The following is a 25,769-nucleotide window of genomic DNA, read 5'->3' on the forward strand; positions in this document are numbered from 1 at the left end:
AAAAGAAGGAAGGAAGGAAGGAAGGAATTAAGAAAAGGAACAGGGTGGGTTGAAGCGGGGTGAGAATGTTGAAGGGGATGATGTATTGTATTCATAAACTGCTTTGTTAAATGGTACTTCCTTTATACAACTTAAAGATAATAAAAATGGCTGGGAATATGGCTTAGTGGTACATTGCTTGCCTAGCATGCATGAAGCCCTGGGTTTGATTCCTTAGTATCACATAAACAGCAAAAGCCAGAGGTAGCACTATGGCTCAAGTGGCAGAGTGCTAGCCTTGAGCAAAAGAAGCTCAGGGACAGTGCCCAGGCCCTGAGTTCAAGCTCCAGGACTGGCAAAACAAACAAACAAACAAACAATTAATTAATTAATTAATTAATTAAAAGAAAACTTTTTTTTTTTCCGTGATGCTTAAACTCAGGGCCTGGGTGCTGTCCTTGAGTGCTTTTGCTCAAGGCTAGTACTCTACCATTTTGAGACATAGGTCCACTTCTGGCTTTCTGGTAGGTTAATTGGGAGTCCCACCGACATTCCTTCACAATGGCTTAAACCATAATCCTCAGATCTCAGCCTTTTGATTGGCTAGGATTACAGGTATGAGCCACCAGCCCCCCACTAGAAACTCGTTTTACTTTAGCATATTTTCAGATTTGACCTAGGGTCACAAAACCTCCAGTTATAAGAAAGAAATAAACTTCATTTATTCACTCTCAATAGTAATGTAAGTTAACTTAGAGCACAGAGGATATAAGAACCAAGTTCAGCACATCTCCTCCTTGATAAGGTTAGAAAAGTCTAGACTAATGCAGTAGCTCAGGCCTGTAATCCTAGCTTCCTGGGAGGCAGAGATTAGGACATCATGGTTCAAAATCAGCCTAGGAAAAAAATTTAGGAGATTCATTTCAATCAATAGATAGGCATGGTAACACATGCCTATCATTCTAGCTACAAGGGAAATACAATGGCTGGGTGCAGTGTGAATGTCATTCCCAGTGAAACAAGGAAGCAAAAGCAGGAAGATCATTGTCCAGATTGGCTTGGGCATAAAGATAGACCATACTTCAAAAATAACCAATGCAAAGTCAGGTGCCAGTGGTTCAGGTCTGTAATCCTTGCTACTCAAAAGGATGAGATCTGAGGATAGAAGTTTGAAGCCAACCCAGGCAGACAAATCAGAGAAACTTTTGTCTCCAACTAACCAGCAAAAAAGCTAGAAATGAAGGTGTGGCTCAAGTGATAGAGTGCCATCCTTGAGCAAAAAAGCTAAGCCCAGGCCTTGAGTTCAAGCACCATACTGGCCAAAAAAACTAAAATAAAGATAAAAATAAATAAACATTAAAAGCAGGACTTCGAGTATAGGACAGGAATGATGAATCTTCACCAGCAACTCCACTTGATCAGGAATGGGCTCCCAGGGTTGTCTAGAAAGTGGATGACTGTAGCTGGCCAGAAGTGGGAGGAAAAAGCCCATTAATTGCAATGACGAGATGAGAAACTAACACTTGCTATTGAAGTACAAAAAAGTTAGGAAAACAAACTCACCATTTGCTCTGATTTTTCTGCCTTGTCTTTGATATCTTTGATTTTTCCAAAGAGTTGCTGAATAGCTTTCTGGGCCTCTTCAAGTGCCTAGAGTAGGAGAAATAAGTGAAAAATGAGAAGCTATGTAGAACAGTACCAATCACTACACTGTAATCAATTCCAGCCTCCAAAAGTTCTGTTGATTCACTGCACTTAGGCTGGTAATTATATTGTACCAAAATAGTAGTGAGGGAGAGCAAGAGTCAAGCATTTGGAGCCAAGTTAATACTAGGGACTCCCAATTTGCATCATAAAGTTTTACAGTAAGAACTAAACTATTTCCTTATCAGTGATTATTACATATATTATTGATGTCTCCGTATTTGTGCTCAGTTACCATCAAAGTCTGTAGATAGGTGACTTCGTTGGGTTTGAAAGTTGTTTTTTTTTGTCGGTGGTGGAGCTTGAACTCTGGGCTTGGGCACTATCCCTCAGCTCTTCAGCTCAAGGTGAGCGCTCTACTGCTTGAGCCAAAACGCCACTTCCAGTTTTCTAGTGGTTTATTGAAGATAAGAGTCTCACGGACTTTCCTGCCCAGGCTGGCTTTGAACCTTGATCCTCAGATTTCAGTCTCCTGAGTAGCTAGGATTACAGGCGTGAGCCACCCGCGCCCGGCTGCAAGTTCTTAAAGATTTCACTATCAAAAAAAAGTCAGCACTGTGTATGGGGTCTCCAAATTTGTGGCAAATCTTGAAGACATTTATAGTATCCCATTTGGGAACCAATGAAATCAAGTCAGAAAGGAATACTTGAAGCTAATAGTGAGCCAAATGTCTCTATGGAAATAAAAACCTACAGAGATGGATGTTACACATTTTAAGAATTACAACCCACATTATTTTCAGAATAATGTGGCAGTAGTAGAAGAGGAGTAACTCAGGAGAACAAGTGCTAAAGGTATACACATGTAGGACACTTGTACTTCCTAGTCCTGTGACCGAAGATGACCTATAGACCAACTGCTGCCTTGAATTCCTTTAGTAATCAAGAGTTTAGCCACGCCAATCAGGATTTCATTCATTCTTTCCAGTACACAAGTAATATCCCTAATACATGCCATATACCTGGGGAGGAGAAGGGAGGGAAGGAAAACAGAAGAGAGAAAAGGAGAGGAGGCCCAGAGTTGGGCCTTCAGCCATTCTAACATGAGAGAAAATCAATGACTGCTTATCACAAAACCAACACGACTGTTGGAAAGAGGCAAGTGATTATGTCTTACATTATATAAATTCATTTAAAAAATAGTGTTTTTGAATTGTTGGATATATAAGTATTAGCAGTCTACAGGGATTATGTGTATGCTTTAGAATAAGTACCAAGGACAGAAGGTTTTCTTTTATGCCCTGTGGTTAAGTCAACCAGCCTTGCTGGGTTACAGGCAGTATTTGATTACTATCTCAGTATCAATAGTTGCTCTGTGATACTCTCAAAAGTGATTGGCCAGGCACTGTTGACTCATATCTGTAATCCTAGCTACTCAGTTCAAAGCCAGACCTGACAGGAAAGTCCACTAGACTATTATTAACCAGCAAAAAGCCAGAAGTGGAGCTATGGCTCAAGTAGTAGAGCACCATCCTTAAGCAAAAAAGCTAAGGGATGGCACTCAGGCCCTGAGTTCGAGCCCAGTACTGGCACATATACACAAAAAAAGTCACTTTGCTGATCTGTTACCTTATCTATAGCACGTGGCCAAATCTAAAGCACAGCTGGAATTCAACAATCACTGCTAATGGTTTAAAAACACCAGGGTGCATAAATGGGTGGGAGCATTGAGACCAGGCTCTGCATGAGGTGAGCTAACAATCCTGGTACAATCACAAGTAGTATGTAGTTCAAAAGCTCAGCATCACGTTCTAGCAATACTATTTGGCTAACGTGATCTAATGTCAGAAATGTTGCATGAAGGTAAGTGAGTCCTAAATCCACTGGAGGTTTCTAAAACACGTTTTATTATGGCATGAAAAAGCACCAGAGAGGAGCTTTGGAGGCAGCTGACCCCTAGAATGGATTGGCTTTTTGGGCACAGCTTGCACGGAATTCGGACATGTAGGTCATGTTATGACACAGTGACAAACATCCTAAAACATATGCTACTCAGTTAGCAAGGCAAAAGGGTCATGTTCTGCACTGAGATCTAAATCTGCAGATGTTTGTCTCATCCTTTCTGAGAGAAAAGGTTCTTTCCTACTCTAGCTTTGTCTTCTCAAGTTGGCATCCTACCAGAACTGTCTCTACTGAAGCTACCATTTCTTTCTTCCAGAAAACAAATAAGATTCACACAAGCTTACATTTCACAGTCTTCAAGAAAGATAAACTGTCTGCCAGTATTTTTTTTAGGCTGAAATACTTTGGCTTATTATAATAATGTATGAAAGTTGGTGAATATAATGTAATTCATTTTCCAGAGTCAAAACTCTTCTTCTGAAACAGCCACTCTATCAAGCAAGTCCACTGTCAACCTATACCCTAAATATTTGCTACCTAACCTCTAATAACCGATAACACAGACGGAAGAGTTTTTTGACATTACAATAACCATAAGACCAACCAAAGGATTTTATTTTTTAAGAACTACAAGAATACTTTTACTACCAGAAAATGTACTCAAAGAAAGAATCTGGCACTGTCCCTAGACACTCTTTAAAATAGAATGTGGCTACTTTTCCATTCCAAACTGCATGTGGATTAAAAACAGCATTAATCACTCTGAAATGCCTGCTTTCAATCCATGTTGAGCTTTTTCCTCTGCCTGGAGTCTGACTTGAAACAAGAATGTGGTTCTAATGATGTTATTAGGCAGTAGTTACTAACGTAGCTGTCTTTAGTAATTAGAAATCTCTAATTAGAAGATTCAAAGCATCTCATGAGACAGCCTTCCAAACTTAACAAAACCTATTAGAATATCTGGGTATTTCCACAACCATTACTCTAAATTTCCCTTGCCCTCTGAAGTAGACCATGAATAGGCTCGAAAAGCCATAGCAGGTCATGGACATAGAAGATAAGCAGCATGGGATCTGGCACTCATTCTACTTCTTCTTTCTGTTTCCTTTCCTTTTCTTTTTCCAGACCTGTTGTCTGCCACCTGTGTCCACAGAGGACTCTGACCCAATGGAAATGCCTTGAGAAATAAACATTCCTTCTGGCTCTAGGATGCATCTAATTTTATAATTTGCTCTATCAGAGAATTACATTGAATTTATCCTATAGCCCTCAGGCAGTCTTGGAGATTTTAAGCTAAGATTCCATTTGCTGCCAATGCAGGAAAGAGGAAAGGCTGTTGATTTCAGAAGAACTGGCATAGCTTTAGACTATTCTCTGAAAAAATAAGGTGCTAAGGATCACAGTTACTGGGAAGAAAATTAGATTTTTCTACCATTCTGCTATTATTGTCACTTTCCACTTTCCATTTTATACCTATTTGCTGGTTCCCTTTTCCTTTCTATTGCATGAAAAAGCAACCTACTATCAGTGAAAAGCAAGGATTTTTGTACCAGCAGACTGAGATTTGAGGCTTGGCTTTGTCACTTAACTGTGTGAACTCTGTCTGGCCACTTGACCTCTAAGAGGGATTGTGCCACAATTTCCAGAATAGAAATACCACCACCTATCTCAAAGATTTATAGGTAAGAAGGAACACTGGGTTCAGCAGTGAACATTTGGGAATTGCTGACCTAGTCTTTTTCCCATCTGTCAATCTTTCCTCATGGTAGTCTTACAGTCAGCTGTTCAAGCTGGGATGATCAGAGGTTTCCTGTGAATTCTCCAGAACTGGATAGAATTGGGAATTAATTAATTAAGTTTCAAGATATGAGACTGAGTTAGATAGTAGTGAGGCTCCCCAGTAAGGGAGGTAACTCAAACTAGGAATGTGGCTCCACTGGTGGAGCATTTGCCTAGAAAGTACAAAGCCCTGAATTCAAACACCAATACCACCCAAAAAGGGGGAGAGAGATGAGTGGGGAATGTAAGGTCCGCTCCTGGATGGCTAGCAGACTCCACCCTCCTCACTGCAAAGTCTCCACCCAGCACCTGCGTTACCTAGGCAACTGGGACACCTGGAAGAGGTCACATCTGCATCCGCTGAGGTCACATCTGAATTTGATGTGGCCACACCTTTCTCCGCCCATACCCTAGATAAGGCCTAGCCCAGGCTCAGATGCCCTCTCTCTGCGCTCTCTCTGCTCTTTTCTAGCTCTTCCCTCTCTTTTTTCTAGCTCCCTTCTCTTTCCTACCTCTCTCTTTCCCACCTTTCCCAGACGCGCTCTCTCTCTGCTCTTTTCTAGCTCTTTTCTCTCTCTTTCCTCTCTTTCCCAGCTCTTGCTCTTTCCCAGGCCTTTCCCAGCCACATGGAGTGCCAACCTTGCCTGGTCCCAGCAGGTCTACTAAATAAACCTACCCCTTACCTGAATACCACGTGCATGGTGCAGTTCTTACTCGGCTATCTCTTTTTAAAAACCTAACAGGGAAGGGTGATCTGTAAGGAGAAATGAAGCCAATATATGAAGAGTCACAGAAACAGAATGACACAGAGTACCATTCTAATCCTGGGCTTCAGCTATTTGACAAGCCCAGTTTGTCTTCCCTCAATCAGATTGTTCAACTTCCTTCAAAACAAGACACAGCTGGATCCTTCCAAATAATCTCCTGTTTTCCGTAACACAGTGTAAACTGGGATTCTGTCTTCAGATCTGGAAAGGGCTGACTAAATGGCAGCTATTAATACAAATCCCTGACCTCTCTCAGATGCAATACAGTATTTTACACAATACTATCTTTCTAATTGCCAGAGACTGTTGATCCATCTTTCTGTAAAAGAACTTTGTAAATAAACTGGCAATATTCAATACCTGACAGTATTTCAGAAGAATAACTTGTGGATCAAGAAGATGTCATTTTGAATCATGTTGAAAATAAAACATGCTTCAGAAAAAGTTTAAATTTTGTTCATTCCTTCAATAAAATGGAGTGCTTGTTAAAACACAGTGGTATATACCTATAATCCCAGAATTTTGGAGGCCAAGGCAGAAATAAACCATTCAGCATCATTTCCTAAGTAAGCAACTTCTCAAGAAAGCAGAAATTGCTGAGGGCTACATCTGATGAGTCCTAAACAAGCCTAGACAATATCTGTTGAAGGTAGACACCTAAGCTTAAGTAGCTTCTATTAATGGAAAGTCCCTCTGATATTGATAGCTATCCTGGCACCACTGAGAGCTGTTGCTGTGGAAACAGGGTATCCCCAGCCGGGGAAGAGGTACTTTAAGAAGGCTCAGCAAAAATACAATGCTGCCCATTCCCCATGATGTTGTTTAACAGTAGCCGAGGCTCAGGCCTTTTGCAGCCACAGATGGCTGTGTGTATACAGCATCATGCTTCCTTGCATCCAACAACACCCCAGGCTCTTTCTAGGACTGGCAGCCCTGGTCAGATGCCAGTTGATGCCCACTGGATGATTATTGTTAACAATGGTTCCTCTATTCAGAAGCCTAGAGTATAAAGAAGGTTTTATTTAAAGAATGGCTTTCTTTCCAAGTTTGTGAACCAAAAAAAATGTAAGGAGCAAAGGGAGTAATTCTCACCTTATTTTTTTCAAAGGTTCCACCTAAGTTACTTTTATTTATGATTTCTGTACACCATAGTCACTGAAAATGTGAACCAAAGAGCTCATTTTTTTTATTGTTTTTAGGAGACAAGCCAGAAGTTAACATCACAAGATGAGGCTGTGACACACATTTAGCAGTGCCCAACAAGACTAAACATTTACATTATAAAGTTCTGCCTATATCTATTATCACCCATAGCTCAAAATCTGTTGGCCATGGAATAACTGGGAGCAGAGGAGACATGAAAGCATTGTCATAGCTTCCCTGATGAAATGTAACCCTGAGGATGAGGGTATTTAAAGCAGCTAGTCTAAATGGTGGAAGAAGGAAATCTTTAAGCAAAAGCCTCAGCTGCTTTTGCTGAATAAAAGGTACAGAAATTCAATGCTTTTAGGAAATGAGGCACTTTTAAAGAAATAACTTGTCCAAGTTTAAAAGAGGTCAACTTCCCTCAAAAAGCTATGACTTCTAACTGCCAAGTTAGAGGTTACTGACTTCATTCTAATTTCCCATTTCTACTAGTACTTCTAATCAGTATCATTTAGTAACTCTCATCTGTATTATGGGTCTTCATTCAGGAGAAACAATCCTTTTAGCGTCACCTAGATGTCTCTTGCAGCTGAGTTTTAGAGACACCTTCTGTTCCAAATGTTCTTTTGAAATGGACTCTCTTGGGACTTCATTTAATGATCTGTTCTCTTTCAGTTTAATTCATTCTCATCAGAGCTCAATGACTCCTATGTTTTCAGTCCACACATATACTTCTTCTTTTATCCTCAGGTCCTTTGCTCAGTGCAGTTTCTGGGAGAAACCAGCTGATGAATGGAGCCATGATCACTCCTGGATCCCTTGAGGAATCAGAAAAAAGTGATTCCCAAATCTCTTTTTAAGCATCTGTCATCACTGCTTATAAAGAGAATTTGGGGCCAAGGATGTAGGTCAGTGATATGGAGCTTGCCTAGCAAGCTTGAGGCCTTGGGTTTCTTCCATTCCCAGCTCCCAAAAACTAACAAATAAACAACAGTGAATTTTGTACAGACAAAAATACAGAATACTAAGAATAAGAAAACCTGGATCTAGCCAGGCATGGTAGCTCATGTCTATATCTTAGTTTCTTGGGATGCAGAAATTGGGAGGATTATAGTTCAAGGACAGGCTAGGCAAAAACAAAAGAAAGCAACAACAACAATAAAAACCCTCACAAGACCCCATTTCAACCAATAAAAAGCTACATACAGTAGTGCATGCCTGCCGGGCGCTAGTGGCTCACACCTGTAATCCTAGCTACTCAGGAGGCTGAGATCTGAGGATCGATGTTCAAAGCCAGCCCAGGCAGGAAAGTCCGTGAGACTCCTATCTTCAATAAACCACTAGAAAACCGTAAGTGGCGCTGTAGCTCAAGTGGTAGAGCGCTCGCCTTGAGCTGAAGAGCTGAGGGACAGCGCCCAGGCCCAGAGTTCAAGCCCCATGACCAGCAAAAAAAAAAAAAAAGTAGTGCATTCTTGTCCTCTCAGACACAAAAGCATAAATAGGAGGATCACAATTCAGGCCATCATAGATTAACTGCCTGGCAAGCACAAGACCTTAAAGGAAAGGGAGGGGAAATGGGTAGGGAAGAGGAAGGGGAGGGGAGAAAAGAGAAGAGAGGATAGGAAGGGAAAAGAAGGGAGGGGAATGGAAGAAAAAATGGATCCATGGTTAGACACACTGTCTAAGCCTGTTTCTTCATCTTCAGTGTAGGAAGGACAACTTTTACATGGCCTAATTCACATCTTTGTGAGGATCTAATAACATATATATTAACATTTGGGACAATGTAAGATAAGCATTTATATCATAATAAAACATTAGGAATACAGATTCAAAAGATTTAAAATATATGTTCTGCCAAACAACGCAAAATGTATCTTTGCTTATCGTAATTCAACCACAAGACATATTAGTCTTATAACAGTACATTCCTGATTCTAGAGATCTGGAAAGGTGCAGGATGGATAAATAGCCCAGGTATCTGTGCACGCAAGGCTGATTTAGTCACAGAAATCTAAGGTCAAGTAGTCAATGAAAAATAGAGAAAGTGTCCACTTCTGCCTTAACAGAAGCAGTACTTATGCTATTAATGTTAAAGAACTACATAAGCTCTCATTCCAGAAACAAACAAAAAACATGAAAAAGAAGGGTTAGTAAAGACACTTTAATTTGCATATTCTCTTGCTTTATAAAAGACAGGATTTGGAACATCAAATTGTCAATAGGTACAAGTACAGAAGTAATCTCTCCCTTTTAACTGGGAGCTGTTCCGAAAGTAGCCCTAATAAATTTTGCCAAACACCCCTATTATAAGTGTCACAACAATATCTAAAAAACGAATGAATCTATTCAGAGTCTATCTACAACAGAAAACAGAATCCTTCCTAGCACGTGATCCAATATTAGAGGATGAAAACTTTCTTATAAAGCTTTAAGAAAGATGAGTGTAGAACACCAAACCAAAATGACTTAAAAAGCATTGTCTGTGGTTTTACAAAATTAATCTCTTTCCAGAGGAAACCTTAGAGCCTGAATGGATGCAAAGAAAATTCTATAGCTTCATTACAGACTCCTGAACATAGGGAGCTATTAATGGAAATGCTGACAGGACAACCACAGCCCTGAATTCATCCTCTAAACACTCGATTTCCATGAATCATAGAGGGAAAAGGGAAAAAAAAAAAGGCCAATTTCTTATGCAAAGGGAGAGCTTCAAATTCTTATCCATTGTTATAACATATCTGAATATCTGTGTCAAGGGTTTGAAAAGCTTTGCCCTGTCAGCAGATATATTGCAATTTTTCAAATGCACAACCTGAAACGGAGGATGAAATTTTCCTTAACAAAGCTCTGACTACCAGCAATCAAAAGCAAGAGTGACCTGGGAAAGAACCAGAGCAGTTACAGTAGTGAAGGATGCCATTTTCCTCTTTAGATGCACAGAGTCCAGTTTAAACTAATGCATACCTTTAACATGGACACAGGGAGATGGAGAAGTACACTTGACCTTCCCTTCCTGGCTCCTGGAGAGTGCCAATGGAGATGGAGATGGCTCAGAAAAATAACAAACCTCAGTGTTCCTTCTTGGCACACATTTGCCTAAACCTGTTTTAAATAATCATGTTGCAGACAAGTAGGACTTATGTTTCTAAGGTCAGGAAGGAAATAGCCCAACTTCAGGACTTGTTAACTAAATAAAAGAAAAACTACGGGTGGTTTTATTTGGTGTAGGGAAAGCCATCTCTATTATTAGGCATTGAATTCAAAGCTTAAGAATTACAGTCTCTCTTAAACATAGTTTGTATGGAATGAATGAAGAGAAAGGAAGAAGCATTCTTATGTTAACATTTTGTTTACCGAAAAATGTTAAGTATATATTAAAGTTCACAACAGTACAGAAACAATGTTTCCAATAGTTTAAATTTAAAAATCCTTTAAAATTATCATATGATCTATGAGGCTGGGAAGGTGGCTCAGTGGTAGAGCGCTTGCCTTGCATGCTCGAGGCCTGATTCCTCAGCACCACATAAGCAAAAAGAAAAAAGCCGGAAGTGGCGCTGTGGCTCAAGTGGCAGAGCGCCAGCCTTGAGCTGAAGAGCTGAGGGACAGCGCCCAGGCCCAGAGTTCAGGCCCCATGACTGGACCCAAAAAAAAAAAAATTACCATATGATCTAGTAATTCTACTCCTTGAAAGAAGGATCGAATGGTTATTTGTATGCCAATGTTCATAGCAAGGTTTTATACTACCTGAAAGCAGGAAACAATCCATGTATCCACAAACTGGTAAACAGAAAAACAAAAGGAAGAAGAGCCATACAATAGAATATTATTCAGCCATAAAAATAAAGTTCTGATACATGCTACAATATAGATAAACCTTAAAGTCATTGTAAATGAAATTCAGTAGAACCAAAAGGCCCAAAATTGTTACGTTCCACTTATATGCAGTACACAGAATAGGCAAATTCATAGGGATAGGGAAGAAATTAAAGGTTACATGAAACTAGAAGAGCTATTTCTTAATGTTCACAAATTTTCTGTGGGAATAATAAATAAATTTCAGAAAGAGACATAGTGATAAACCAGGTACTGATGGCTTACCCCTACTGGCACACTTGTGTTTTTTTAAAACTAATGTTGCTAGGTGCCTGTAGCTCACATCTGTAACCCTAGAAGAAACTCAGGAGGCTGGGATCTGAGGATCTTAGCAAGCACAGGCAGAAAAGTTTGTGAGACTCTTATCTCCAACTAACCAGCCAGATTGTATAGCTGTGGTTTAAGTAGTAGAGCTTCATCCTTGACTGAAGAAGCTAAGCAAAAGCACAAGGCCTTGAAAACAAAAACAATAAGACAACATTTAAACAATAAGCCCCAGTGCCTAATGCCATTATTTTCTTTCATTTCTATCAACTAATGTGTTTCATTTCCTTCCCAAGAGAAGATGACAAAAAGAATACATTTAAAGTGATAGAGTGTAAGAACACAAAGCTTCTTGCTAGTGAGCTGATAATAAATTCATGCTCTCATATAATAGGGATCATGACAACAGTGTGAGGTCCCACTACCTACCTACTTCAGTCCGGGCGAATGCTATTTGTGTTCTTGAATGCTTGAATGAGATGATGTGCTAATTTACATGATGAAAAGCAGTGAATTCTATCTCTCTAGAAGTCATATGCTTTACTAATTTAGTTCCTTTCCTGGGGAAAACTGAAACAGAAAGATACGAAAATACTGCCCTGGACAAAAGAAATTGTTTTTTACACAGGCATTTCATTGATGATGAGGAAGAGAAGAATAGGAAAGCACTAATGGAATGTCACAGAGCTCTGAACCCAAACTGATCTACCATTCTTTCCATCTATAACTTGAAGACATCCAGGGTACATCTGGGATATCTGCTAGAGATAAAATTGGGAGGTCCTTGAGATTCCAACAGGCCAATAGGTTGGAACCATCAAGCAAATTTAACAAGATAAAACCAAGGCTGAGACACATGAAGCCTGGCACTTAATTTCAAAGAATCTCTCACACAAATAAAGGAGGAGAAAGTTTAAATGGAGTTCACATAAAAAAGACTTAGGGCAGTATTGCAAACTGCTGGCCCATGATATGTTTTGTTTGGCCTTTGCAGTGTTTATGAAAATACTAAGCCAACATTTGAAAACTGAGAAAGGTACATAAGATTTCTGGCTTCTCTTGAAAAGCTGATAGATCTGGCAACACCACGACTGCATTCAGATATGACAACAGTTGAGTTAGATTGATGTGTGACTGTTGACTTCAGGAAGGATATATTCACTCCCCCAGAAGGTGGGTATGGATCACTTACCAGCCTGCTAAAGCCATTTAGGTTGCTTTCTTATCTCTGGGGAATGTATCTACCACTCTGTCTTCACCTGAGGGTTGCAGATGACTGCCAGCTCAATAGAAGGCAATAGTGTGATACGGCTGCCAAAAATTCTACCAAATGCTAGGGAATAGAAGAACAGTGTCTAAACAAGTGGCTTTGAACTTCGGAAGAATTGCAGACTCCTTAGAGAATCTAGAAAAATCAATGAGCTTTCTTTCCAGAAACAATTATGCACATATAAAAATTTATAATTCAGCTGGGTGCTGGTGGCTTATACCTAGATCCTAGCTACTCAGGAGGCTGAGATCTGAGGATTGTGGTTCAAAGCCAGCCTGGGCAGGAAAGTCTGTGAAATTCTTATCTCCAATCACCAGAAAATGGGAAATGAAGCCATGGCTCAAAGTGGAAAAGCATTGGGCTGGGAATGTGGCTCAGTGGAGTCCTTGCTTAGCATTCACAAAGCCTTGGATTCGATTCCTCAGTACCACGTAAACAGAAAAAGCCAGAGACAGTGCCCCAGTTCTGGGTTCAACCCTATGACTGGGGGAAAAAAAGTGGCAGAGTGCTAGCCTTGAGCAAAAAAGCTCAGGGACAGTGCCCAAGACTGACCAAAAAATATAACAGCAAGCCGGGCGCTGGTGGCTCATGCCTATAATCCTAGCTACTTAGGAGGCTGAGCTCTGAGGATCACAGTTCAAAGACAGCCCACGCAGGAAAATCTGTGAGACTCTTATCTCCAATAAACCACTAGTAAACTGGAAGTGGTGCTGTGACTCAAGCAGTAGAGCGCTCGCCTTGAGCTGAAGAACGCAGGGACAGTGCCCAAGCCCAGAGTTCAAGCCCCATGACCGACCAATGATAATAATTTATCATGCGTTTCAAGGAGTTGGCAGATCCTCTGAAAGAACCCTCCTTGTTCTTAAAAAGTAGGTGAATTGTCCTTCTTTTTTTGGGGGGGGAGGGGTGCAGTCGTGGGGCCTGAGCTCTGGGCCTGGGTACTGTCCCTCAGCTCTTCAGCTCAAGGCTAGCACTCTACCACTTGAGCCACAGCTCCACTTCTGGCTTTTTTCTTTTTGCTTATGTGGTGCTGAGGAATCGAACCCAGGGCCTCATGCATGCAAGGCAAGCACTCTACCACTGAGCCATCTTCCCAGCCCAGGTGAATTGTCCTTCTGTCTGTCATATAGTATGTTAATTCCTGGGAAACACATTTTAAGGGGGAGACGCTAACAAACTGCTAACAGAAAATTGTATCAGAAAGTTAAGGAAACTTAAAATGTCAGGTTAAAAAAAAGAACGTTACAAAGGAACACAATAACTACTTTAAATTTCAGAAGCTGTGATAAGGAAGAGGAATTAGACCTAAGTACAGTGGCTTAACTGGCAGAATCAAGATCAAGAACAGTTTCAAAGAAGTCTATTTCACTATTTCCAGTCAGTCTAAAAAAGAAGTCTCTTACAATTAAAGCTGTATAAACGTGGAATAGTATGTCCTATGGGTTAATAAAGTAGTGAGTTAGTTTACCACTGCTGTAACTATCCATGTTTCTACTGGATGATGAATTGTCTGAGAAGTTATCTAAAGAATTCCTGAACTGGGTGGAAGCCTACTCGACAATTATCCAATGCATCTTCCAAATTAAAGTTTAGTGAGCAGAACCTGAGAGGGAAATAATTCTCTTCTCCTCCCAAACCTTGTACAATCTCTTATCAAAGAAATGATCACAATGCAGCCAAGATCCACTGAAGAAACAGAAACCTAGTGGCTGAGCAACTATACCAATGCTATTCTACTACAGACAGAAGAAACATTTCAGCTACAGCACGGAACCGAGGGCACAAGGCTAAGCTTCAGTATGGATACAGCACTAGAGGAGACAAAAATTAGTAATGTAGATGGAAGCCTAAAAGGGCAATCTTGGTGATTCACAGAAAACTTACTGGAAATTGATCAAGGTCTAGCCAGTCTTGATATTTTACATGCCAGCTTCTTCCCCCTTTAAATGGCTCTTCTGTTCACAGCTCTTTCTACTTACTTTCCAGCTGTCCATTTTAATTCTTGAGAAGCTGTGTGAATTTCATAGTGCCAGATCATATACTTGTTTGGTTGAACTGACTCACTTTATCCACAAAGTTTCAAACATATGGTCATTAATTAAAAGTTTTGGACTGATGATTTCAATAGATAAAAGTGAAGAGAAGCTGGGCGTCAGTAGCTCATACCTATAATCCTCGCTACCCAGGAGGCTGAGATCTGAGGATCACAGTTCAAAGCCAGCCTAGGCAGGAAAGTCTGTGAGATTCTTATCTCCAATTAACCACCTGAAAACTGGGAGTGGCACTGTGGCTCAAGTGGTAGAGCACTCACCTTGAGCTAAAGAGCTAAGGGACAGTGCCCAGGCCCAGAGTTCAAGCCCTACAACCAACAACAAAAAAAAGTAGAGAGGACACTGAGAGCTAGCAGCTATCTCATTCCTGTAAACCTAGCTAGGATTATATGATCTAAGGATCATAATTCAAAGCCAGCCCAGGCAGAAAAGTCTATGAGTCTCTTTATCTCCAATTAACCACTAAAAAGCCAGTAGTTGAGCTAAAAAGCTCAGGGACAAGGCCCAGGCCTGGGTTCAAGCCCCAGGACCAGTACACATTCACACACATGTGCACATACACGCACGTGCACGAGCATGCACGTGCATACACACACACACACACACACACACACACACACACACACCACACACACACACACACAAAGGACTTGGTGCCATATAATCTCTGTAAGAGTATCTCTTACAGAGTATCTCCAGGATTAGATCATTTCAAAGTTGGCACACATAGGACATTCAAAGACTATAAAATGGTTAGCAGAGTACTAACCAGGCAGCTTGCATTTCAGGAATTTCTTTTTTTTTTGGTCGTGGGGCCTGAACTCTGGGCCTGGGTGCTATCCCTGAGCTCTTCAGCTCAAGGCTAGCACTCTACCACTTGAGCCACAGTGCCACTTCCAGCTTTTCCTGCTTATGTGGTGCTGAGGAATTGACCTCAGGGCCTCATGCATGCGAGGCAAGCACTCTACCACTGAGCCACCTTCCCAGCCCCGCATTTCAGGAATTTCAAGAGATGGCCACATAGTATCTTCAATTTCTAAACTACCTCCTCTCTCTTAATTTTTAACGTAAGTTTTCTGCTAAAAATGTCTTTTAAACTGGGTGCTGATGGCTCACACCTGTAATCCTAGCTACTCAGGAGGCTAAGATCTGAGGATCACAGTTCAAAGCCAGCCTGGGCAGGAAAGGCAGTGAAACTCTTATCTCCAATAAAAACCACCAGAAAATCAGAAGTGGCACTGTGGCTCAAGTGGTAGAGTGCTAGCCTTGAGCTGAAGAACAGTGGTCAGGCTAGAGTTCAAGTCCCATGACCGACAAAAAAAAAGTCTTTTAAGATAACATCAATACAAAGTAAGCATGTTTCCTTATTCAAACAGACTAAAATTCACATCTGTTTATGAGAAAACTTCCTTTTGTCCATATTATCACTCTCCTCCTGAGGTTGCCCAGAAGCTGAGGAAGCAAGTTCTGAAAACAAATTTTTTCCTGTGTTACAGGGAACAGGGGAACATGGGCCTCTTGACCTATAAAACTCAATATTTTGGAACATCCATAATTCTTCCAAGACTGTGCCAGTCAAAAAGAGACTCCCTTAGTAAACCACCAGCCAGAGTAAAGCTTTTAACCCTAGGAGCTGACAAGGACAGGGCCCAAAGCTCCCTGGAAAAAAAAAAAAAAAGCTCCACTTCAGTTTGCATTACAAACTGTTGGAAAAGACAGATGGAGAAGATGACAGGAAAAGCAATTATTTCTTCTGGGCTTCCTTTCTGTCTGGGTTCTAAGGAGACGAATACAAAATTCCATCACAGATTGAAATGCTATCTAAACATTCTTGAAAATGTGGTCTTGCTCTCTGAAATATGACCTGCCCTGCAGCAGCAACCTGTAACCCATTACCATGTGAAGGTGGACATTCTTGCAGCCTGCCGGACCATTTCTAGGCTGACTGATTTCTCCAATACTGCTACTCTGTGACCAATGTTAAAATGCAAGCAACCAAGGTTGTTTGTTTGTTTTTCAGTCCTGGATCTTGAACTTGAACCTGGGTGTTGTCCCTGATATCTGTCTGTCTGCCTGTCTGTCCATCTGTCTATGTGTCTTATGACCCAACCAAAAAAAATCTGATGAGTCATTCACTATTAACAACTGGCACATTTTGCTAGGTGATGGTGGCTCATACCTATAATCCTAGCTGCTCAGGAAACTGAGATTGAGGATCATGGCTCAAAGCCAGCCTGAGCAGGAAAAGTCCATGAGACTCTTTTTTCTAGTTAAATACCAAAAATGCCAGAGTAAAGCTGTGACTCATATGGTAGAGTGCTAGCCTTGAGCACAAAAGCACAGGGACAGAACCCGGGCCTTGAGTTCAAGCCCCAGGGCCAGCATATACAAAAACAAAAGAATAAAACTCTGAGACTCTCATAAATGTTTTAAGGTTTCTAGTCAGCCAATCTAGGCTGATGCACACTAAAAAGTAATAGTACTTTATTGCAGAGAGAAGAAACATTCCAGGTAGAAAGCACAGAGCATGGGAGCAAAGGCACAAGCATGCATGTAGCACACCGGGTTTTCAGTGTGAATACAAGACAAAAGGAGCAAAAGGAGTTTTATAGATGGGATAAGCCAGCAAGTGAAAGAACCCATATGATGTCACTGATATGCCAGGAGACAGTGAAGTTTCTGAGGAGGTTGATGATGTGATCAGACATGTATTAGGAAAAGTTAATCAGCAGAATGAGGAGCTCTGCAGGCACACTATTATCTCTAAGGGACATGTTTCCATGGGTTCGTCAGCCAGAAATATAGTGCTTCTAGACTCCGTAGATGAGAATAAAACAAAAAACTAAAGACCACGCAGAGTTTAGGAAATACTTTAAGAAATTAACCTGTGTATAAATAAACGCATAGGTGCTAACCAAGAAGATAGATTACTTATTAGTTAGTAGGACAATAGGACTATTAAGAGTGAAACAAAGTCATATAATGTAGGAAAAATAGATAAATCTGAAAATGAAAAAGAAACTTATAACACCTGCATCCATTAGCAAAGGAAAAACGGTATAGTCTGCTTCCCTGCATCTAAGCAGCATAATGAACATTTCAGAAGTTAGCTCTACTAGCAAATGTCAGAAGACAAATAACAGTACTGAAGCACTCACAACAGTGCAATCCGTATTGAAGGAAGAACCAGACACCAGAGAGGAAAGGCTTGCTCAGCATTTCTTTATAACAGCAATTTCTGAAATATGACACCTAACAAGAAGAACTGAATCCAAATAAAAAAGAAAATGGCTAATAGATAACATCTGGCCTTTTAGTCACTGAGGACTATCCCCTCATGTGCTTCTTTGTCCCTCTATTCCTTCACAACAGCCCTAGAACTGGAAAGAACCTTAAAACTCTGAAAGGAATCCAGTTACCTGTTGGCCAAAGAAGCTAGGTATAAAGAACTGTAGCTGTTAGCTATACTGTCTTTTGTGGCAGAAAAGTAATGGCAAAACTCCCAACAACATAGCTGACAGACAAAAGCAGTGATTTGATTTAGCCACAGAACACGAAATAAAGGAAGGCACAAGAGACTTCTGACACTAAGATGAAAGACAAAGACACTTCAGTTAGTTTACTGTAGCTGTTAAGCCCCAGCCCATATAACCCTAGTCTGGAGGACATGGAGTGGGACTCATGGCTGGCCTAGGTAGCCTACTGCTCCTATGCAGGTGTGGGAGGTCATGCTATACATGGACAGATCAGTAAAATGTTTGGCAAATGCTCTGCCACCTTGCCGTTGGTGTCTTCAAAAATTAGGGGAGGGCTGGGAATGTGGCTTAGTAGTAGAATACTTGCCTGGCATGCATGAAGCCCTGGATTTGATTCCTCAGTCCCACATAAACAGAAAAAGCCAGTAGTGGTACTGTGGCTCAAGTGGTAGAGTGCTAGTCTTAAACAAAAGAAGCTCAGAGACAGTGCCCAGCCCCTGAGTTCAAGCCCCAGGACTGGAAAAAAAAAAAGAATTAGGGGAATGTAGTTAATATGGAGGAATACGTTACTTACTTGCCTTCCATCCTGTCCCACATTTGTCTGACCTCTTACAACAGTTCGAATATTGTCATCCAGTCTCCTGGCAAAACAAGTTAAAAGATACAAATCATTCAAATAATCTCTACCGTAGGTAGACCAAAAAAAATATTTATCTAAAATTTCTGCAGACTGTAACTATTTATCCCTAACACCAGACCTGAGTGATTTGAGAATGAAGCCTCGGACCCAGGAGGCAGCAACAGCAGTCTAAGAAGCCAAGCCTAGTGCAGACTGACTGATGAATCAACTTTGTCTTTAAAAAAAAAAATGGCAGTTTTTATTCAATATTCAGAGCTGTCCGGAAGGACAAATAAAACTTTAGTGTTTTTCATGGAGTAAATCAGAAATGACAAAGTTGCAGAAGTTTTATAGGAATAAGCCAGAGAATTCAAATTACCCCCAACAAAATCCTTCCTCCATGACCTTAGAAGGAGCCAGGATGATGTATGAAATCAGCACTTATTCTCTGGAGTAAGTGCTCATACACATGCAATGTGTATGAGATCCATTTCTGGCTTCCAGATCCTCTTTTCCCTGTGGCTTAACATAGACCATTGAATGGCACCTCAACCAGAGGAATGTGTATCAGTCAGTTTCATTATTCACTTGACGAATCCATTCATGATATGGTAGTGAAAAGGTAGAAAAGATCACAAGTGATCTTAGAATCATCAAGGAATTTCCCGTGTCTAAGCATACTCTGGAACTGAGGACTGAGGTCTCACAAAAACTGTTATAGCTGAAGTCCAACAAAACAATAAGGAAGCTTCTTCTTTCTTTCTTTCTTTTTTTTTGGGGGGGGGGGGGAAGGGTGGTTTTAGAGTTTGAATTTAGGGCCTCATTCTTACTAGGCAGGTGCTATACAGCTCAATCATACTTCCAGTCCTGTTTTTTGCTGGTTACTTTTGAGATAGAAGGTCTCATATCCTGCCTGGCATATGCCTGGGCACTATTGTCTATATTAGGTTTCTCATTGTGCCTAAGATAACAGACACATGCCTCTGGGCCCACCTTTTGGTTAAGAAGGAATCTTGTGAACTTTTTTGCCTGGGCTGTCATTTAACTGCAGTCTTCAAAATCTTTTCGGCTACTTAATGCACCAATGGAACAAAACATTCCTGGGCAGAGGCCTACACTAAAAGACCCAAAGATTATAGGGAAAAAACTCATTTCCTGGATTCAAAATGGATGTTTTCCCACATTAAAAGTTAAAAGCAGGCTGGGAACTGGTGGCTCATGCCTGTAATCCTAGCTATCACAATGTTTAATTCCAGACTATCATCCAGGTCAACCAATAGATTAGCTAGTAGGTAACCAACAGATGGACAATCTAAATTCAGCTCCATAATTGCTCCTTGGGAATACAAAAAAGGTAAAGCCACTAGGGAAATAAAGCCATTAAAAATATTGTTTTTGTCTCCTTTTATAGCTAACTGTTTTGAACAGAAGCTTTCTTCCTTTTTAATGAATAATTGAAGACCAGTCAAAGAACCAAGTGGCTTACCACAGGATTCATTTGGAAACCAGCATAACAAGGTTATTGCATGTTATTTTGTTGTTTTGTGGTGCTGAGACTAGCACCCATGCCTCAGGCATGGTAGACAAATGCTCTAGCATTGAGCTATAGTCTTTTTTTTTGGGGGGGGGGGGGGGGTCCAGTCATAGGGCCTGAACTCTGGGCCTGGGCACTGTCCCTCAGCTCTTCAGCTCAAGGCTAGCGCTCTACCACTTGAGCCACAGCGCCACTTCCAGCTTTTTTCTTTTTCTACTTATGTGGTGCTGAGGAATCGAACCCAGGGCCTCATGCATGCAAGGCAAGTGCTCTACCACTGAGCCACCTTCCCAGCCCTTGAGCTATATTCCTAGACCTTGTTTATCTGTCTGTCTAGGGATAGGATCTGGCTGTCCTTGAACCTGAGATTCTCCTCTTAACATCCTGAGGATTATAGGCTTATACCCTCATACATGGTGATTGTTCATTTTCATTTGAGATTTCAGTGTTCTCATGGAATACTATAATTCAGCAAGTGATTAACTAAACAATGTTTCCTTCATTAACAATCATATGAGAATACTTACCTTATTTTCAGTCTAATTTTGTTCACGACGTCATCTATATTTGCCAGAGACTAAGATAAAGAAAAGAATACAAAGCTGTTATATCACCTAAAATTCTTTTTCTTTCCTTCCTTCTTCTTCTCTCTTTCCTCTCACCCCCCCCCTCCACTTCCTTCCTTTCTTTTCTTTTCTTTTTTTTTTGGTGCCAGTACTGGGGCTTGAACTCAAGGCCCCATGCTCTCACTTGGCTTTTTCTACCAAAGAATGTACTCTACCACTTGAGCCACAGCTCCACTTCCAGCTGTTTGCTGGTTAGCTGAATATAAGAGTCTCACAGAAATTGGGCGCTGGTAGCTCATGCCTGTAATCCTAGCTACTCAGGAGGCTGAGATCTGAGGATAATGGTTCAAGCCAGCCCGGCAGGAAACTCCCTGAGACTCTTATCTCCAATAAACCATTAGAAAACCAGAAGTGGTGCTATGGCTCAAGTGGTAGTGCACTAGTCTTGAGCTGAAGAGCATAGGGACAGTGCCCAAGCCCAGAGTTCAAGCCCCATGTCCGACTAAAAAAAAAAAAAGTCTCACAGACTTATCTGCCCAGGGTAGCTTCAAACATTGATTCTCAGATCTCAGGCTTCTGAGTATCTAGGATCATAGGTGTGAGCTACTGACACCAACCTAGGTAGAATTCTTCTATTTATGAAATTTTAAAAGTTTAATTTCACAGTATGATCCCATGTTGGCTTTTTTTTTTTTAAAGAAAAGCAAAAGTTGGCAACTACTACCAGATCTATTTTTTTGAAATTTAACTAAAATAACGAACACAGCCATGTCCATTTTCTTACACACTGTTGATGGCTATTTTTGAGCTTCAAAAGCAAAGCTGAAGTCAAGGCGATACTGCATGGCTACCAAGCCTAAGGTATTTAATATCTGGATTTTCACAGAAAGTTTGCCAACCCCTTGTATACAGGATTATGACAAATTCATATAACAAAATTAGTAGATAAAATGTATGAACTATTATGACACACACACACGAATAAACCTTACTAAAGAAAAGAGCCAGAATCAAGAGTATATACTATATGATTACATTTACAGTTCAGAAATAGTTAGAACTACTCTTTCATGTTAGAAGGCAAAATAGTGGTTAAGGTTAGGAGTAAAAATGATTGTGAAAAGGCAAGAAAGGCCCGCTGAAGATACTTATGGTGCTCATAATGCTGCTTTCACTTCATGAAAAGTTACCAGCTGGGCGCTGGTGGCTCACGCCTGTAATCCTAGCTACTCAGGAGGCTGAGATCTGAGGATCGCGGTTCAAAGCCAGCCCGGGCAGGAGAGACCGTGAGACTCCTATCTCCAATAAACCACCAGAAAACTGGAAGTGGCGCTGTAGCTCAAGTGGTAGAGCGCTCGCCTTGAGCTGAAGAGCTGAGGGACAGCGCCCAGGCCCAGAGTTCAAGCCCTACGGCTGACAAAAAAAAAAAAAAAAGATTTTTACTTTTTGCCGGGCGCCAGTGGCTCACGCCTGTAATCCTAGCTACTTAGGAGGCTGAAATCTGAGGATCACAGTTCAAAGCCAGCCCGGGCAGGAAAGTCTGTGAGACTCTTATCTCTCCAATAAACTACTTGAAAACCAGAAGTAGCACTGTGGCTCAAGTGGTAGAGTGCTTGCCTTGAGCTGAAGAGCACAGGGACAGCACCCAAGCCCCAGAGTTCAAGCCCCACGACCGACAAACAAACAAACAAAAAACAAAAAAAAAGATTTATTTTTTGACTGGGTGTTGGTAGCTCACAACTATAATTCTAGCTATTCAGGAGGCTAGATTTCAGAGGGCTGAAATTCAAAGCCATCTTGGGCAGAAAGTCTACAATATTCCTTTTCCAAAAGAACCAGCAAAATCTAGGCTGGAGGCCTAGTTCAAGTGGTAGAATGTTAGAGCAAGCAAGCCAAGGAAGTGCTTGGCTCTAGGTTCAAACCCCAGTATTGGAAAAAAAAAAATTAAGTTATATGAGTAAACATGGTACTGATAGCTAATGTCTGTAATCTTAGCTACTTAGGAAACTGAGATTTGGAGAATCACAGTTCAAGACCAGCCTGGACAGAAAAGTTTTCAAGTCTTTCACAATGGAGAGCGAGTTTGGTGATGTGTGCGTGTTATCCTGAGCTACAATGAGACACTTAAAACAGGCAGATTACAATTCAGGCATGTGCCAGAGCAGGAAGGAAGACCCTATCTCCAAAATGACCAGCACAAAAATGGGCTGAAACTGTGGTTTAATAGTAGAGTTCTTGCCTAGCTTGAGGCCCTGAATTCAAACCCTATAACCAAACAAAAAAAATTCCCAATTCAAGCCAAGTGTGGTAGTACCTGCTTAGGTACTACCACTACTACACTCAGGAAGCTAAGGAAAAATGAAAATACAGATCCAGCCTGGGTTACATGAGACCTTGTCTCAAAGAAAAGAAAAAGATTATGGCATGTTATATCTCAACCACCAAATAACTTTATTTTTTAAGGTATGTAGATCTACTAGGGGGAAAAAGTCTGGAAGGTTACATCCTAATGATGTAATACTAATGGTCATCATCTATGAAACCAGTAGTTTTACTATATAAAAAGTTTTTCTCCTTTTTTTTCTATGGTTGCTTTTAATTATTATACACTGATTATGCACTGTATTGAAATTATAATAAAGGTTTTCTTGTTAAGATGACAAAAACAGATCATTTCTAACCTTAGAAATGGGAAAATGTAAGGAAATGGTGCCCTCTACTGGAGGATAGAGAATACAACTCTGGAGGAGAGGAAGAAGCATTTCAACTCAAAAAGTTTTCAAAATATTTTTGTAAATCCGCTTTCCTTCTCCTCTAACAGATATTCCACCTCAAAAGGAACTGGAGGTGATATGGGAATTGCGGTTTTAAATGGCTCCCGTCTAGTGGCTCACACCTATTTTCTTAGCTACTCGGGAGGCTGAGATCTGAGGATCTCAGTTTGAAGCCTGCTTGTGAGCAAAAGTCCATGAGACTCTATTTCCAATAAACCAGCAGAAATTCAGAAGTAGAGCTCTGGTTCAAATGGTAGAGGGCTATCCTTGTGAACAAGAGCTCAGGGACAGAGCCCAAACCAGGCTCTGAGTTCAAGACCCAGGACTGGCACCAAAATAAATACACATAAACATACATACAAAAGAAATAAATAGCTCCCAGCTCCCTTTGCTGGCATGAGGAGTACAGAAGCCTTCCAGGAGCAGTTTTGGTAAGAGAAACAGGTCATGGGTATCTGAGATGTCATAATGAGCTGTTCATATCTCATCACTGGAGCAAGCTACAACTCCTCACAATTTTCAGATATCAAACCATTGTCTGAAATAGAGATAAATCTCAGAAGGAAAGAAGTTACTTTCATTGAAAAATCTAATTCAACTTGATTCAATCCAATCTGATGGTGTCAAATCTGGACTGCATGTAATTGAAATCCCCACCACACATGTAAACAGCAGTTGGGTCATCAGTTTGGCTCACCTCTGCCATTTCTTTCTTTCTTGTTTTTTTTTTTTTTAAATTTATTTTATTTGAGAACATACTGTACAGAGGGGTTACAATTACATGGGCAGGAAAATGCATACATTTCTTACCAAGTCACCTCTGCCATTTCTAATGCAGAATTTGAGGGCAATCTCTGAGTTCTTATTTCCTCATATGCAAATAGACATAACAGTCCATAGCCCCTATCTCTGCTGGATGGAATCCATTCTTCCTCCCCTTCCCCTTTCAAGACTTGAATGCAGGCCCTTGTGTTTCTGTTTGGCCTTGTATGGCTGGTATTCTACTTGAGCCATACCTCCAGTTCTAGCTTTTTGCTTGTTAATTGGAGATAAGAGTCTTTTGAACTTTTCTGCTTGGCTGGCTTCATCTATCCTCAGATCTCAGCCTTATATGTAGCTAGAATTACAGGTATGAACCATAACACCCAGTTTCTTCTTTTTTCTCAGTAGCCTTTGTGTTAAAGGTATCTCCCTAGGAGTACAACACCATTCTTTTTCATGTCACAGTGTAACTTGGAGATCATTGTATATCAGTCAATAGTGGTACTTACTATAACCATTTCTTCAATTTAAAAATCCACAGACATGGTCTTAAACCATGGTAATTTTTAAGACCTGGAGACAACCAAAATTCCCCTAAATAGAAAAATCAAATAAATCAGGCCATACTATTGGAAATGATTTATTGACCCTCCTGTCACTTGTAAAAGACACTGGTCAAGGAAGTTAACAAAGAAAGGACAGCTTTGATACCATGTTAACAAATAGAAAGCATTTATGCCAGGCGCCTGTAATCCTAGCTTGACTCAGGAGGCTGAGATCTGAGGATCACAGTTCAAAGTCGGCCCTGGCAGGATAGTCCAATAAACCACCAGAAAACCGGAAGTGGCATTGTAACTCAAGTGGTAGAACATTAGCCTTGAGTTGAAGAGCTGAGGGACAGCACTCAGGCCCAGAGTTCAAGCCCCATGACCGACAACAACAACAAAAAGAAAGGAAAAAAAAAGCATTTCAAAAACTCTTGGGGGGGCTGGGAAGGTGGCTCAGTGGTAGAGCCCTTGCCTTGCATGCATGAGGCCCTGGGTTCGATTCCTCAGCACCACGTAAGAAAAAAGCTGGAAGTGGCACTGTGGCTCAAGGGACAGCACCCAGGCCCAGAGTTCAGGCCCCATGACTGAAAAAAAAAAACCTCTTAGAAGGGTTGGGAAAGTGGCTCAGTGGTAGAGTGCTTGCCTTGCATGCATGAGGCCCTGGGTTCGATTCCTCAGCACCACATAAGCAGAGGGAAAAAAAGCCAGAAGTGGTGCTGTGGTTCAAGTGGTAGAGCGCTAGCCTTGAGCTGAAGAGCTGAGGGACAGTGCCCAGGCCCAGAGTTCAGGCCCCATGACCAGACCCCCCCACC

The 25,769-nt window shown here is 41.0% G+C and overlaps 1 protein-coding gene across 1 annotated transcript in view; it reads right to left on the bottom strand.

Annotated features, from left to right (window-relative positions):
- The window catches only part of Vps53 (VPS53 subunit of GARP complex), a 132,124-nt gene that overhangs the window by 92,586 nt on the left and 13,769 nt on the right, over positions 1-25,769 (bottom strand). Inside the window, exons 3-5 of the mRNA XM_042692935.1 lie at positions 20,835-20,884; positions 18,729-18,795; positions 1,543-1,629 (exon numbers count right to left, since the gene is read on the bottom strand). Coding sequence (XP_042548869.1) covers positions 1,543-1,629; positions 18,729-18,795; positions 20,835-20,884 — 204 coding nt within the window. The remainder of the gene's footprint in view (positions 1-1,542; positions 1,630-18,728; positions 18,796-20,834; positions 20,885-25,769) is intronic.

This window comes from Dipodomys spectabilis, unplaced genomic scaffold, assembly GCF_019054845.1.
Source record: "Dipodomys spectabilis isolate Male_0828 unplaced genomic scaffold, ASM1905484v1 ptg000004l, whole genome shotgun sequence".
Taxonomy (NCBI): Eukaryota; Metazoa; Chordata; class Mammalia; order Rodentia; family Heteromyidae; genus Dipodomys; species Dipodomys spectabilis.